At 34.4% G+C, this 14,576-nt stretch overlaps 1 protein-coding gene across 1 annotated transcript; it reads left to right on the plus strand.

Annotated features, from left to right (window-relative positions):
- The first annotated feature begins 153 nt into the window (after nucleotides 1-153).
- On the plus strand, nucleotides 154-13,129 carry LOC144437498 (uncharacterized). Its single transcript, XM_078126441.1, has 12 exons — nucleotides 154-192; nucleotides 907-1,044; nucleotides 2,719-2,893; nucleotides 3,644-3,898; nucleotides 4,567-4,836; nucleotides 5,372-5,647; nucleotides 6,393-6,650; nucleotides 6,876-7,121; nucleotides 7,709-7,882; nucleotides 8,662-9,135; nucleotides 9,589-9,744; nucleotides 11,807-13,129. Exons 2-12 carry the CDS (start codon nucleotides 961-963, stop codon nucleotides 12,085-12,087), a joined length of 2,649 nt encoding a protein of 882 aa, XP_077982567.1. The 5' UTR covers nucleotides 154-192; nucleotides 907-960; the 3' UTR covers nucleotides 12,088-13,129.
- The last annotated feature ends 1,447 nt before the right edge of the window (nucleotides 13,130-14,576 follow it).

A 14,576-nucleotide genomic window follows, 5' to 3' on the forward strand; every position in this document is an offset into this window, starting at 1 on the left:
TTTCAGATGCATGCAGTCCCTATATGTGATAGGTTGACAGTGATTTATGGTAACCCCAGGCAAGAGTTCCATTGTGTAAGGTATCATGATCTGGCCTGACCTAAAGTAAAACAGTGACCTGTGACAATGTAAAAATCTTGACAACCAGGTACAAGACGACATATTGCTACCAGTGTAGAAGGAAGAGATCAGGTGAGCGAACTTTGAATGTGTAACTTGTAAACATGTACCGTACTATAAAATCAGTTTGGCGATAGGTTTTACTTTTACCAAAATATGTTGTGTTGTGAATTAAACAAGGGGATTTTGCAAGATAATTCCAGGGTTATATTCATTAAATCATTGGAAACAACAAGCTGGTGAGGCATAGATATATCTCACAAGTAAACAGTGTTACCATCAACATATTGATATTCTACAAGTTATAAATAGATATCTTCAAGGTGGTAATTATGGACAAAATGTGTTTATTCAGTCAATAAAGAGAGCCAAATTCAGTCAGAAGGGAAGACTAAAGTTATCATTTACTTTGTGACTTGACCAGCCCTTACGGAAATGGTCTATAGTATTCCTAAAAGATTATTCCTATAAGATCTTATAGTATTTTGGCCCCTTTCTTAAAGGAAGACTTTACAATTCCTATAGGAATTAGGATAGTCCTAAAGGAATCTTTTAGGACAGTCCTATAGGAATCCTATAAGAATACTACATTGTATAGACCATTTCCGTAAGGGAGGGAAGAAAGTAAACAATGGAAAATCAGATTTATTCCACCACAAAAATAAAATAAATAAATTATCGACTATGCATGCTTGCTGCACTCTTTGGTTAAGTATCAGTGAGACCAACAAAGTGACATTCATCTTGTCAAGTTGAGAATCAACACAGACTTTACTTGTTGTATAGCCAGTTTAGGGCAAGGAGAGTGTTGGATTGTTCAATTTACTTGGATACTTCAGAATGATGACGTCTAACCAGCGACAGACAAACTTTCCGCACCTGGGAATGACAACAGTCGTGGTTGTTCTACAAATAGTCACAATGGTAAGTAATCACAATGTCATCTAAATTGTTATGTGTACTTTGATTCCACTACACCTATGACTCACACCCTTACAACTATTTTCATAAGCTTTTAAAGCCTATCTGATAAGTATATTCTCGGAATCTGTTTTTGAAATATCACTATTACTGTGTTCACTAAGGGAGCCTTCAGTATTTACAAGGAGGGGGGGGGGGGTAATTGGGTGTCACGTTTTACAAATTCAATTTGGTTCTTTGGGGGAGGCCCTCATTTCAGAAAATGGGAGAAGGGAATCAAGGAGGGTCACATTTTACTTTGCCTCATTACAGCATCTGATTTTTCATTATTGTTGTGATTTTGGCATCTCATTGCTGCCACATACCTTAAAGTTAAGGTTAGGTACCTTAATATCAGACCATACATCAATCAAATTGCTGACAACCATGTAGTTAATTGTTAGTTGTGTTGTAAGGAAAGAAGTGAGTCTCACGGGGGTAAAATGGGAACAGTTGGGTAAGATATCAGGATTATGTTGTGGAGATTGACCTCAATCCTGACAATGTCGGAAGTGTGCCCATCTAGTGTTTGGGAGTTAATGTTCTGGCCTTCAACTCAGCCATTGAGATTCAAACACCAGTATTGATTAATACAGAGCCAATTTTACACAACTTCACTATTGAGGTAGTAGTTGGGAAATAACCAATATCTTTAAAACTTACAACGTGTTGGCATTTATGGAATTATATCCTTTAAACCTGGGATCTGTCCCTTTCCATGTTTGACAGCATTGAAAACCAGTTTTTTAAATATTTCTACAGGTTTTTGAGAAAGGAAATTGAAGGAGGATCACTTGTTAGCACAATATAATCAGGGAGGGTCATGTTTTATGCAACAGGCCTGGTTCCATACCCCCCCCCCCTCCCTGTAATTGCTGAAGGCTTCCTAAGGTGATGAAGTATCATCAGTTACAGGTGCTCTAGGTGTTACAGATTGTGATTATTAACGATGCTACATTTTGTTGCCTGGCTCAAACTTACCAAGAGAAGTATTTTACTTGTGACCCATTATATGTTCCAGAATGTATATAGTAAATAATATAGGGGATTACTTGATCTTGAAATCTTTCAAGTTATCCTAACAGCTATAATGTATAAATCTGAGCATATTTATAACATCAGTGGAGTCTTAAGAATTATGTAAGACTTAGAGATTATCATTATATAAAAACTGAGGTGGTAGCTACTGTGTTTATGTAATGATCATGACTGATGGATATGAACTTTGGCACTGTGGGATATCCTCATAAACTGTGCTTCATTATCATAGTTCAATTATAGTGGTCATAATATGTTGTTCTAATGCAGCCGAGTGAGTGTGATGCATGTGTATATAAAGAACATTTGTTATGTATATATTTATTATTATTTATTTTGTCCCTAGACGTACATTTTTTACTCTCTTTCATTTCTATATATTTATTCAATATCTGTATAATCTGTATAAGTTCTGGTGAAATAAATTTCAATTCAATTCAATTCAATTCAATTCAATTCAATTCAATTCAATTCAGAAATCAATAAACTAAACTAATAACATTTTGCTAAGAGCTCTTCTATACAAACAGTCCAAGCCAACCATTCAACTATCATCACTTGAAAGTAAAAACAAAACATATCAAATTTATTTCTCTTCAGCTTACAGATGATGCTTATGCAGACTACTGCTTTCAGCCAAAAATGCAGAACAGCACTGTACTAAACCTGGATTGTTCAAGTTGTACCAGACCTCCAGACTTGTGTGATCTACTACCTTGTCCACCTAATAGTACCAACTGTGACTGTCAGCCAACAATCCCTGCAACAAACATGAGTAAGTTATATCAGACACCTGAAATTGAACCAGACAAGTTTTAATTCACACCAGATATAAATTGAATGCCTCCCGTAATGGAGTCTGTAGTAATTGCACGGGGTTACATTTTATAAATTGATCCTCAAGGGAGAGTCTAAATTTTAGAAAATGAAATTTTGGGGAGGGTCACAATTTTTTTTATCTAACTTTGCATTATGTTGTGATTTTGGCATGATCCCACCACTACCACCATTGTAAAGTAATATCATAATATATCTTTGAAATGCAGTGTTGGTTTAGGTCTTGAGGTTGCCAATTGTGCACTCATCTAGTCTTTGGGAGTTCTGGTCATGACATTTTAACTAAGTAAAGAATGAGGATGAAAAATAGCCTGTGCAACAACCTTAAGCTCAGCATATATATATCCATACACAGGTATTGAATTAATACAAACACAAACTCACTGTGGTGGTAATAGTGGGAAACAACAAATGCCTTCAAAACTATCAATGTTGTGGGATCTTACTACAGAAACATTTCCTGTCTCTAGTGGGCAGAATCACCTGACTACTGATCTTGAGCTCTAACAACTATGCCACAATGAAGCAATATGTGTTTAAAATGTTTTTCATTAAAATATTTGAGCAGGGAGAGGGTAATATATTTTAAAGAACAGGAAATTGAGGGTCACTTGTTCACATAACGTACTAGATTTGGCATGATTTAAAAGTTTGTACCTATTTTTATTTATTTCCTTTCTCCAATCAGGTAGATTGGATTTGTTCTTCACTGACATACAGACCAATAGATTGACAGTACAGTGGACACCATCGACTGAGACATTCAGCAGTTACCAAGTGATGTACATCCCACAGGGTAGCATACCTAGTCCATCTAACTTCAACTCTAATACCAAAGAGCTTGAGTTGACAGGGTTAATTAGTGGCCGATTGTACACCATTGCAATCAACGCCTTTACAGACCAAGGCGTTCTTGATGGTCAAATGAAATCACAGAGAACATGTAAGTTCTTATTCTTTCAGTCGGCTGCCATGTTGTAAAGTGATAGGATTGTCTGGAACTGTTTTGGTTCTAATATTGAAGTACTTCTAATTCTAAGATTGTTGCATTATTCCTAACGTACATGGTCATAAATTGTAACTTTTCCACCAATTTTAAACTATCTTAATATGGTACCAATAAAAACCAGTATCATTTGGTTCTAGCTCAATCCATGAACACAATTTATGGATTCCGCTATTTTGAAATGGAAACCTACGTAACACATCACACTGGACATTGTAGGTCAATTTCTGCGTATCAGATTTGTCAAGTAGTATGTGCTATGTAAAATTAAGTCCAACTGGCTTGTAGTTGATCAGAATCAAAAACCATCAGCTTCATTTAAGAAGTTAGTTATATGCCAGATCCATGATGAATATGTTACTGGTCTTATTAACAATAATTGTTCAAATGACATGTAATATGAAATTCAATATACTTTGATGGCATTTTCAAATTCTTTAATTCATATAATGTCTCAGGCTTTCTAGCATATATAATGATATGTGATTATTATAACAAACTGCTTTCTAGGTTTTACGAGTGAGTAATATTTTGTACACTTTCTGACATCAAATTCTTGCAAATAAACACTAACAATAACTGTAACATACTGTGGTTTTCAAAAGTGCCAAGTCCACCATTGAGCCTGATTATTGGTAGCTACACAAACACCTCCATTCCTATCAGCTGGACACAACCCAGTGTTGGTGACTATGATGGTTACAGTATCTACTACTCCCCAGCTGATGGTGCATCTAGTGCTGTTACTAATGTTTGCCCATCAGTTACATCATATTCACTATCAGGACTTACACCTAGTAGAGAGTACTTTATATCTGTGGTGACTGTAAGTGCCAACATGAGGAGTACTAGTGTGAGTCAAACTCAGATTACAAGTAAGGAAATTTGAAAGGGGATTGTCACTTTTCAATAACTTGTGGAGAATGATTTCATGGTTTACATCACTTTACATTATATGCAACTTAAAAACTAAAGACATCACCTCGCTCCGATCCAGAGCAATACTATAACTGTGTACTGATTATTTAGCAACATCACAGCAAGTGCCTATTGCACTCGCAGTTTCATATCAGTACATGTTAGTATTCAGTGCTACAGAGTGACGTGAGCACTTTGTTTTAGATGAAACATAGCAAAAAAGGCATGAATGACTGTCGACAGTCTAAGTGTATGTGTGCAAGAGTGTATGGAGTCTTGTATTTATTTGTATTTGTCTGAATAATTTTTGTTATAATACATATTACAAAGATCAAAATTGTGCAGGTCGACATGATTTTGATTATTTCTATTGTTACAGATGGGGCACCTATCTAAGGTAATAGTATGTGTTGTGTAACAGATTCCGATTTAATTTGTTGCTTTAACAATTCCTTTATCAATAGTCTCAAATGTTCTATTTTCTTTTGTCAGAACCAAGTGCTGTACATATTATGAATGTTGTGGAAATAACGTTTGATAGTATATTCGTCACATGGGAAACTCCTGATGGTGACCATGATGGTTTTGATGTATCATATGGCCAGCTTGGTGAAACACCAGCAGTAGAGAGATATGAATTGGATGATGCTAGAGAACTGCTAATGAGTGGTTTGGTCTCTGGCACCTCCTACCAGATTGTCATAGTAACAACAAGTGGTGATGAACAAAGTGATGCTGCCACATGGAATATCACAACAAGCTCAATAAGTAATTCAGATCTCACTAAGTTTCCAAATGAGTGCAGTGTATGGGAAGGGAGATTATGTATGGGTTTAAGCAACATTTGACATGAATGAAATTGTGGTGTTGGTGTGTCAGGGAATTCATGGATCCATGTTTGCAAGTTTATTTAGAAAGCATATGGGCATGGTTGTAAGTATCTCAGGACATATCAAGAGAGTCTTGCTGACCATACAACCATTCCTAAAAGAATTTGTCTGTCTTGTACTTTCCAACATTCATTCATTCAACAACTCATAAGGACAAGTAAGCTTTTCTGTTGTAGCTTTTAACTAATTACATGTGCAATTTGCATAATTTATGATTTTCAGTAAAGCAATTATCCTGATATGAAACTTCAAGTGTCATCTAATTTTGTATATATATGTTCATCATTGATAACAAAGAACAAGTATCTTATGCAGTGGCCTTCAGTTTGATACAGAATTTAATTTTAATGAATTATATGTATAATTGGTGAAATATACCAATCACGGGATTGGATATACTATGTATGGTAGCTTCAAAAGGATTTCGCATTTGATAAGGATGTTGTAACTAATAAAAAACTTTTACTTTCTTTTCTTTACAGAAGGCATTCAGTTTAATCTCGTTGCAATTGTTTTATCATTACAATTGATACTTTTAAGTACAGTTATCATAGTTTCTTAAAATTAAATTTCAATGCTTTCTCATGGTGCTTTCCATTCATTTTTATGACCTCCAAATGTAGCTGGCTTCATACAGTGTCCAGAAGGAGAAGTGTTGTCTTTCAATGTACCACCAGATAGTGATACTGCTCAAATTGATGTTGATATTGACGCTGTTGATGGGAATGGAAACACCATTAATCATGACATTATTGGTGGTAATATAGATATTCCTGGAACCTTACAATTCAGTGAAACTTCCAAGAATGGAATAGTTGTCAATGTCAGGGCTGTAGATGATAATCATGAAATTTGGTGTCAATTTACTGTAAAAGTGCTTGGTAAGTGAACTACAACCATTCGCATTCTAACAAATAAACATCAAGAAGTCATTTCTTCATTAAATTCTCCTGTACATATCTATATCTACCAACTTTCTGTGTTAAAGTTCATCCTGACCACATGGTCAAATGGAGTGATTAACACTATAATTTAGTAACTGATAAATAAAGTTCATACATGGTAATTTTCATAGTCATCTGTTTTCTTACTTTCCTGTCATTTAGATCCCCATCCACCAATTATCACATTTTGTCCATCTGATCAGTCACAAACGACATCAGACAACTCAGTGTTAGCTGAATGGGATGATGCAGTTGCTACTGACAACACAGAGCTTTTATCAGTCACAACAAACCGTGTGAGCAGAAGTGACTTTCCTGTTGGCACCAGTACTGTAACTGTAACAGCTATTGATACATCTGGGAATACAGCAACCTGTACTTTCGATATTGTAATTGTTCATGGCTTAGGTATGCAGAGTATAGTCTTTCGGTCAAATTATGATCAAGTCACCTAACCTGATGTGGTAAATTCAAAGAATATACAAACATTTGCAGAAGAATGATGATAAGCCAGCAAACTTTAAAGACAAATAAAAAATGTTAGATTTTTGATTTTGAAATTCAGTAAAAATGGTTATCATTTAATTCTTGTATTTGAAATACTATCAATTGGTACTTTATTCTCACATTGTGCATTTGAGACTGGCACCAGTCCCTCTAAAAAAATTTTCAGAATTTTTTTAAAGCCTTGTATTCTTCAAATGTTCTGAGTTTGTTATTCATTTCAGTAAGTCCTCAACTGTTACTAGTAGTAATTGGGCTTATGCATTCACCCGACTGTTCGCAATCACTCACTCAGGTCACCTTATTTCAAACAAAAGAAGATGCTTGTGTTAAAAACTCGGTCACTTGAACAAGTCTTGGTGCATTTCTATTTATCTAGTACAACTACATGGTAACATATAGGATCTGGGATCTGTCTTGCTCAATTTTAAAGGGAATTACAATTATTGTCATGTAAACATAGACCTTTTATTCTTTTACTTTTTAAATAGAACACTGTCCTGATTTGCATCTTCCTCAGTATGGAGCTTTGTCCTGTGGTGCAACAGAAACTGCCTTTCAGTGTGTGCTAAATTGCAAGGAAAGATATCAGCCATTTCGTGGCAGAGATGTTTATACTTGTATTAGTAAGATATGGAATCCAACTCAACCACCTCGATGTGTTCGTGAGTAAATAGATAACCAAAAACTGAATTATTAATAGTAATGCTGTAATGTTATCATGAACACCCGTTCATTTACTTTGGGTTTTGCTCATTTATATATTCACTTAGCATATCTGGAAAAAATGTGTTTTATGAGACCTTATAGAATAAGAATTTGAAAGTTGCATTTATATGAGAAAATTGTAATGTGATGTCTACATTTACTTGGCACTGTCCAACTTTAATAGACAATGGAATTTTAAGAAAAAAAAGTAAATGAGCAAAACCCAAAATAAATGAGCGGGTGTTCATAACAGACTCTCTTCTTTCAATTTGATATCGAGGAAAGTACATTATTCAGTATATTTCAAACAAACAAATCAATGTGTTTGGTTTTAATATTCTGCCAGATATATCTATTTGGCTTTTGTGAGAAATGTCTTTTTCATGATTGTATTTCCTAAACAATTTCATGATGATGATGATGATGATGATGATGATGGCAAGTTAAACTTGCAATATGTGGACGAGATATCAGTATGCATTTTGGATTTTAATTAATACAAGTTTACTATATTTCTCTACTTGAAAAAAAGCATCATAGACCACAGACCAAGCCAGTAAATTGCATAAAAAACTGAAATGTATGTTAAACTCTGCCCATATAAATTCTAACTGAATATTGATGATGGTAATTGGAAAGAGACAGTTACAGTAGTCCTTTGAATATTACAGATAGTATAATTACAAATTTCAAATAATCAATTTTACATTTCTGTCATATGGATTCATTTTTGCAGGGCTTGCACCTGGTCATGATGTGGAATTGGTTGCAGAATTCACCTATCCAGGTGTGTGTGCTTCACTCACTGACATGCAAGAGATCATTGACAACCTTCATGCCCGCATAGATGATCATGACTTGTGCATTCATGGAGAAAACAGAGTATGCAATGAAAACAGTTTCACATTCACGTGTGGAGAAGACAGCAAAAGACGTAAGCGACAGGCAGATGATTTAGTTGTCACAGTTGAGGTCAAACTCTCTAATACTGCTAACAATTCTGAACTTGACGAATCATTCTTTGATATCCTTGATACAATGCAGAAAGACTTGAATGAAATGATGAACAGTATTGAATACCTGGTGAAAAATGGATCCTTCAGTTTGGAAATCAACAATCAAACTATCCTCTGTGATCCAAACTCATTTAGAATTGGTGAACCAGTTTGGACTTGTTTTAAAGGTTATATTTCTACATCTGCTGGATGTGGTAAGTTTTCTTTTGTTTTTTTTGAGTTTTGAGTTTTGACCTTTAGTCCTACATTAACATTCAGTTGTACATGCATGTATTTATATGGAAGGTGCTGTACATTAGTACAGAAATAAAGTATGCTTGCTGTATGTTGAGGGCTATATAGACTTACATAACCTATTTTGGTATTTATCAACAGAAACAGTGAAACGTAAGCATAGCTTTCAATGTTCACGAGATTGTATGTGGTGTATACAGAACAAATATATTTTCTGTCAAAAAACAAGTAGCCAACACAATCACATGACTTGTGAATTTGAAAGAAAAAACGCATGCCAGTAATGAAACAATACAAAGTCCTCAGTTGACTAGCATTAGTCCAGGGGAGTAGTTACAAGTTGTGATGGACAGCAATTGATTTGCATATAGATCTTTGCATAATTCATGTTGAAATTATTGTTACATTTTCAGTGGCCTGTCCAGTGGGTTCATACTATGATCCATCAATAAATGATTGTATATTCTGTTCCGTCAATGAGTTTCAAACAGAGGAAGCACAGTTGGAGTGTGAACAATGCAAAGATGGAAAATATACAAAAGGCATTGGCAGCTTCAGGGAATCACATTGTAAGTTCAATGTTATGATAATATAGAGATACAAACTCAATTAGTGTCACCATCACCACATGTAACAGCATACTGTAGTGTACTGTATTATTGAATATGGTCAGATTATGGAAAAGTTATTCACACAGACACAGATCAAACGTCACGATCAGATTAATATCATGCTGTATGGAAAAAAATATTGTTTATGGTTCCAAGAATCAATAGGACAGTATTGTGTGATCAAAAGTTGTCCATAGTAGATGGATCAAAACTTTGCTTCTATTAGTTACCGTTCCAAAGTAAAGTTATATTTTACTGTGCAATATCATACATATACGTAATCATAATCATAATCTTTATTTCTTATAAAGTGCATTACATTGAAAATAATCACAATGTGCTGTACAACTTACAGGAAAAACAAACAAACATAAAAGACAACAAAAAATACACTAGCGAAAAACTGTTAAAAATGTCCCAATATTAGAAAAATACTAATAAAATGGTAAAACATACAAAATGACTAATGATAAAATGACCTAAAAAGGAAAATTTTCAAACTGTTTTTAGCACAACTGAACTGATAAGGTTCAGTAGATCTATAGGAATGGTGTGGTGTCTGTCTGTGCACACGCGCACGTGTGTGTGTGTGTGTGTGTGTGTGTGTGGACGACTAAACTCAAAAACGGACAGGACTGTTTGCTTTGGTATTTGATGGGGACATTGTTTAAAGCAAAATGATCACATCACAGGTGTGATTTGGTTTTAAAAATGTCAACTCAAAAACTACCGGACAGATTGCTAGTCTGAAATTTCATGGGAACGTTCTTAGGGATGTGTAGATTAAGATTTGTTAATGATATGATAATCCCATCAGTGATATGCAAATAAAGGCTAACAATGTATCTTTTCGGTCAAAAATCTACAATTCCAAAACTACTCACCAGATTGGGCTGAAATTTAATGGGGATGCATTTGGGGATGTATAGATGAAGAAATATTAAGCATATAATGATCTCATCAGCAATATGCAAATTAGGTGTAAAATGCGAATTTTGGTCAAAAACTTTTATCTCAAAAAGTACTTCGTCAATGAGACTGAAATTTGGTGAGATGTTCCTAGCAGTGTTATATATTCTGCAGATTTTGTTCAAAACATTTTGACACAACTGGCCCTAGAAACCATGACCATGCCTTAGCAACAACCAAATGCCCGTATATTAGGCTAAAATAACATCAGGAACGCAAATTAGTAAACATTCAAAAATGTATGCAAATATCCCTAGCAACCATAACCACGCCCATAGCAACAGCCATATGATGTATATCACAAAGATACCATCAGGGATTCATAGAAAAGTGAACATTCAAAAAGTGTATGCAAATATGTCTAGCAACATGACCACACCCATAGCAACAGCCAAATGATCATGTGTATTGCAAAGATAACAACAGGGCTGGATAGGCAACTGGATAGTCAGGCAGCAATGAAAACCTATACCTAGCATGGATCAGCATGTGGAGAAATATTTTTAAAACTGTACAGTAGTGCTACAGTGCCATTGGCTTTATTTTTAAAAATTGTCGACTGAAGAACCAGCTCGGATCTGTGATGGCAAGGCATTCAATAAACAAGGGGCACAGATTAAACAATCTTTATTACCATAATACATAGTACTGCCCATAGGCTGATATAAATTAATGGTACCATTGGACTGAGAATGAAGGGTACCATACTTTTTAATACTTTACTTTTTTTTAACACTTGACAATCACAAACATTTGTTATGTGTATGTTATCAACTCATATGTCTGAATGTGGATGCATGGTCTAAGTGAGAATGAGTATGTTGTTTTCAATATATAGCTAAGCTTAAAAAGTGGTGGTTTACTTTGGAACATTCACCTATTTGGATGATCTTATTTACCAATTCCTGTACTATAGTGTACATAGAAAGTGCCAAAGGTAACAAACATATATAAGTTTAGCATGGATTGCTGAAATTAATATTTTTCACTTCCTTTAATAGGTAATCTTTGTGCCCGAGGTAAAAAAGTAATTTTTAAAATTTTTTTGCAGGTCTTAGTTTCATAAGTCCTAAATACAACCATGTACTCGTGATTGTTGTTACTGTGGTTATAGTACTCCTTGTTATCGTATCTGCAGTGGTATTGGTGATTGTTGTTTTCCAACTTAAAAGAAAGACCCAAAATATAAAGGATCAAGTGGCCTATTCCTGCAGGAACGAAGGAAATTATGAAGAAATAGATGAAGGAAAACTGAAACGAGATAACACAAACAAACTTGGAAAGGCTATGTATGATGGAGATGTTGAGGATATTATGCTCACACAGTTTTAGAGTGAAATCAAGTGATTCATGAAATGGAATCAAAGCTTACTGCTGAAGAAATATTATAACTGTTACTGTATTTGGAGTAGAATTCATACTTACAAGTGTCTTCAGTACATCTTATTGGATACTTAACTAATTGTGATTGCAATTTATGCTAGAAAGCCTTGTTTAATTTGAACTGGAAATAATTAGTAAAAATCACTAATAATACCAAATGGGATCACCCCAGATCTTGTACCATCCCAAGGACAAACCTCTGGCGTAAATATGAAAATATACTCTTTCTAATAGTAATACCCAGTTACCTGAGGGCAATGAAAATGGACCCCTTTCACATGGATCCTACTTATAATCTATGGTATGCAATTTTGGTGTCATTGGTAGTTCTGAACTTCTGTTTTGGTTAGATTTCTTGAATTTAAAGTCAAAACCGTGTCACTGAAAACCATGGTAGATTGCAGGGCTGGTGATATTTTGTTTTCTCAACCCCTCCTACCTATGCAGTGATGAATTCTGAATGTTCTAAAATTGCTAATTACACAATTATTTCATACTTAGTACACCCATGGATAGAATCTTAGCTCACATGTGACCATCTGTGAAAGGACAACCCTTCTAGATCAAAAGCTAAATAATTCTTAACTAAGTTGAAGTACTGACAGGCTACTTTGCAAAGTCAATTGATTCATCAAGCTAATACGGTAAATATTTGTGATTCATACATCTTTTGACAATAACTTTATTACATTGTAAGTTAGCAGTTTTCAAAACATTTTTACATCTAATTTGCATGTTGATTTAATTATCAGATCAGATCAAATGGATTAAAATAATTTGTCATCTAGTCACACTTCTAGGAACATCACTCCAAACTATCAAGCCTCACCAATGGGAGTATTTGTGATGTAAAATGATCCACTTTGAATAGTGACATAATCATAATATTAATAAACAGCACCATCTATCATTGAGTGAACATTGACACTGATAGTGGTGTGTTGTTGAATGCTCTCAAATTATTATTGAATCTCAACTATCAAACCTATTTACAAGAGCATTTTCTGAGGTTTTAATAAAAAATTTAATATTTTACCTGATATGCATTTCAAGGATAATTAATTGCCTTGATCAACCTCTCATTCTAATCTAATCTGTAACATTTATAACACTCCAGACTCCAGAACTATAGTGCAATGGCGTCGCGTTAATAAGAGTTGATAGATATTAAATGCTTTTTTGTCATGTTCTAGAAAGTGTTCACATTTGATGATTGCTATGTATATATATATATATTACATCCAATGGTAAAGAATTTGAAAGTCTAGGCATGCAATTTGAAAATGTGCGGCTATGACATGTCACTCTGACTTTCCTAGGATCCTCTCGAACACATCAAACAAATCTCTTAATCTGTGAAGAACTCCTAAATTTGACCAAAATTACATTTTTGTACCTAACTTTATTTGTGTATCAAGGATAAAATGTCGAATTGAACTTTGTTCCGAAGACAAACTTGAATATTGTACCTGAAGTTTAATAAAATTACCTTGTATTGAAGTATAAATATCTCTAGAAATATACCTGGACTATATTTTGGACCAGTCTGCCTAGTAGTTCTGGAGTTCAATTTTTGGACTCAATTTACATGGAATCCTTATGTCTGGGTTAATGAATAGTTCATTTACATATCCCCCAAAAAATCAACCAGTATGTGTATAGTTTTAAAACATTATTTGGATCACGTTGGACGTCAATAAGGCCATCACCGTATCATGCACATTTCTCCATCTATTCAACCAACCCTAATCTAGTATAAGCCTCCAACCCTAAACATATTTTTTAAACATTTGAAACAAAAAGATAAAGAAATTCTTTCAATTTGGCTTCTTGACCTTCATACACGTCAGTTTTCTTTCCCCAGTGATGCCTGTACATATTTCATCAAACTATTACAAAGGGAGCCGACATTTTGTTTGTTTTTTGGGTTGAAACCCTTTTCAAAACTAAAAACAATTACATTGTAAAAGATAAAGATAAAAAAATTAAATGAAACAAAATCCCAACCTACTTACTTCTGAGGCCATATTATCAGACACACATTTTTTCGCCTTAAAAATAGAACCACGCATGTGACAGATCCCCACAAAATTTCACATCAATCTGCTCTAACTTTTCAGTTTAATTTTTTGACTATTAAATTTCCTTTTTTTTCTCACCAAAATTTCACATGTATCATTTGAACTATTTCCAAACTAGATACTCTAGGTAACATCCTCACCTACCTATTTTTATCTTTTTTAACTCTGTCATTCTACAAAACACAGGCCCAAACACTTCACCATAGTTGTGGAAATGGCGACTTCAGATCGATGATGATGTATGCAACTACTTGTCTTTTATAAAAGGACATTTCTGATTGGTCAATAAGTAGCTGGCAATTTGCACTTTTTTGGCCGTATGGGGGCGTGCTTCAAGGAAGAGAATACAGTATCTTC

This window comes from Glandiceps talaboti, chromosome 7, assembly GCF_964340395.1.
Source record: "Glandiceps talaboti chromosome 7, keGlaTala1.1, whole genome shotgun sequence".
Classification (NCBI taxonomy): domain Eukaryota; kingdom Metazoa; phylum Hemichordata; class Enteropneusta; family Spengelidae; genus Glandiceps; species Glandiceps talaboti.

Bases quoted from the DNA above. Each gene is read 5' to 3' on its own strand.
- LOC144437498 (XM_078126441.1), top strand. From the start codon at position 961: ATGATGACGTCTAACCAGCGACAGACAAACTTTCCGCACCTGGGAATG. The intron at 2,894-3,643 runs GTAAGTTATATC...TTCTCCAATCAG, and splicing joins AATCCCTGCAACAAACATGA to GTAGATTGGATTTGTTCTTC. The intron at 5,648-6,392 runs GTAATTCAGATC...CTCCAAATGTAG, and splicing joins TATCACAACAAGCTCAATAA to CTGGCTTCATACAGTGTCCA.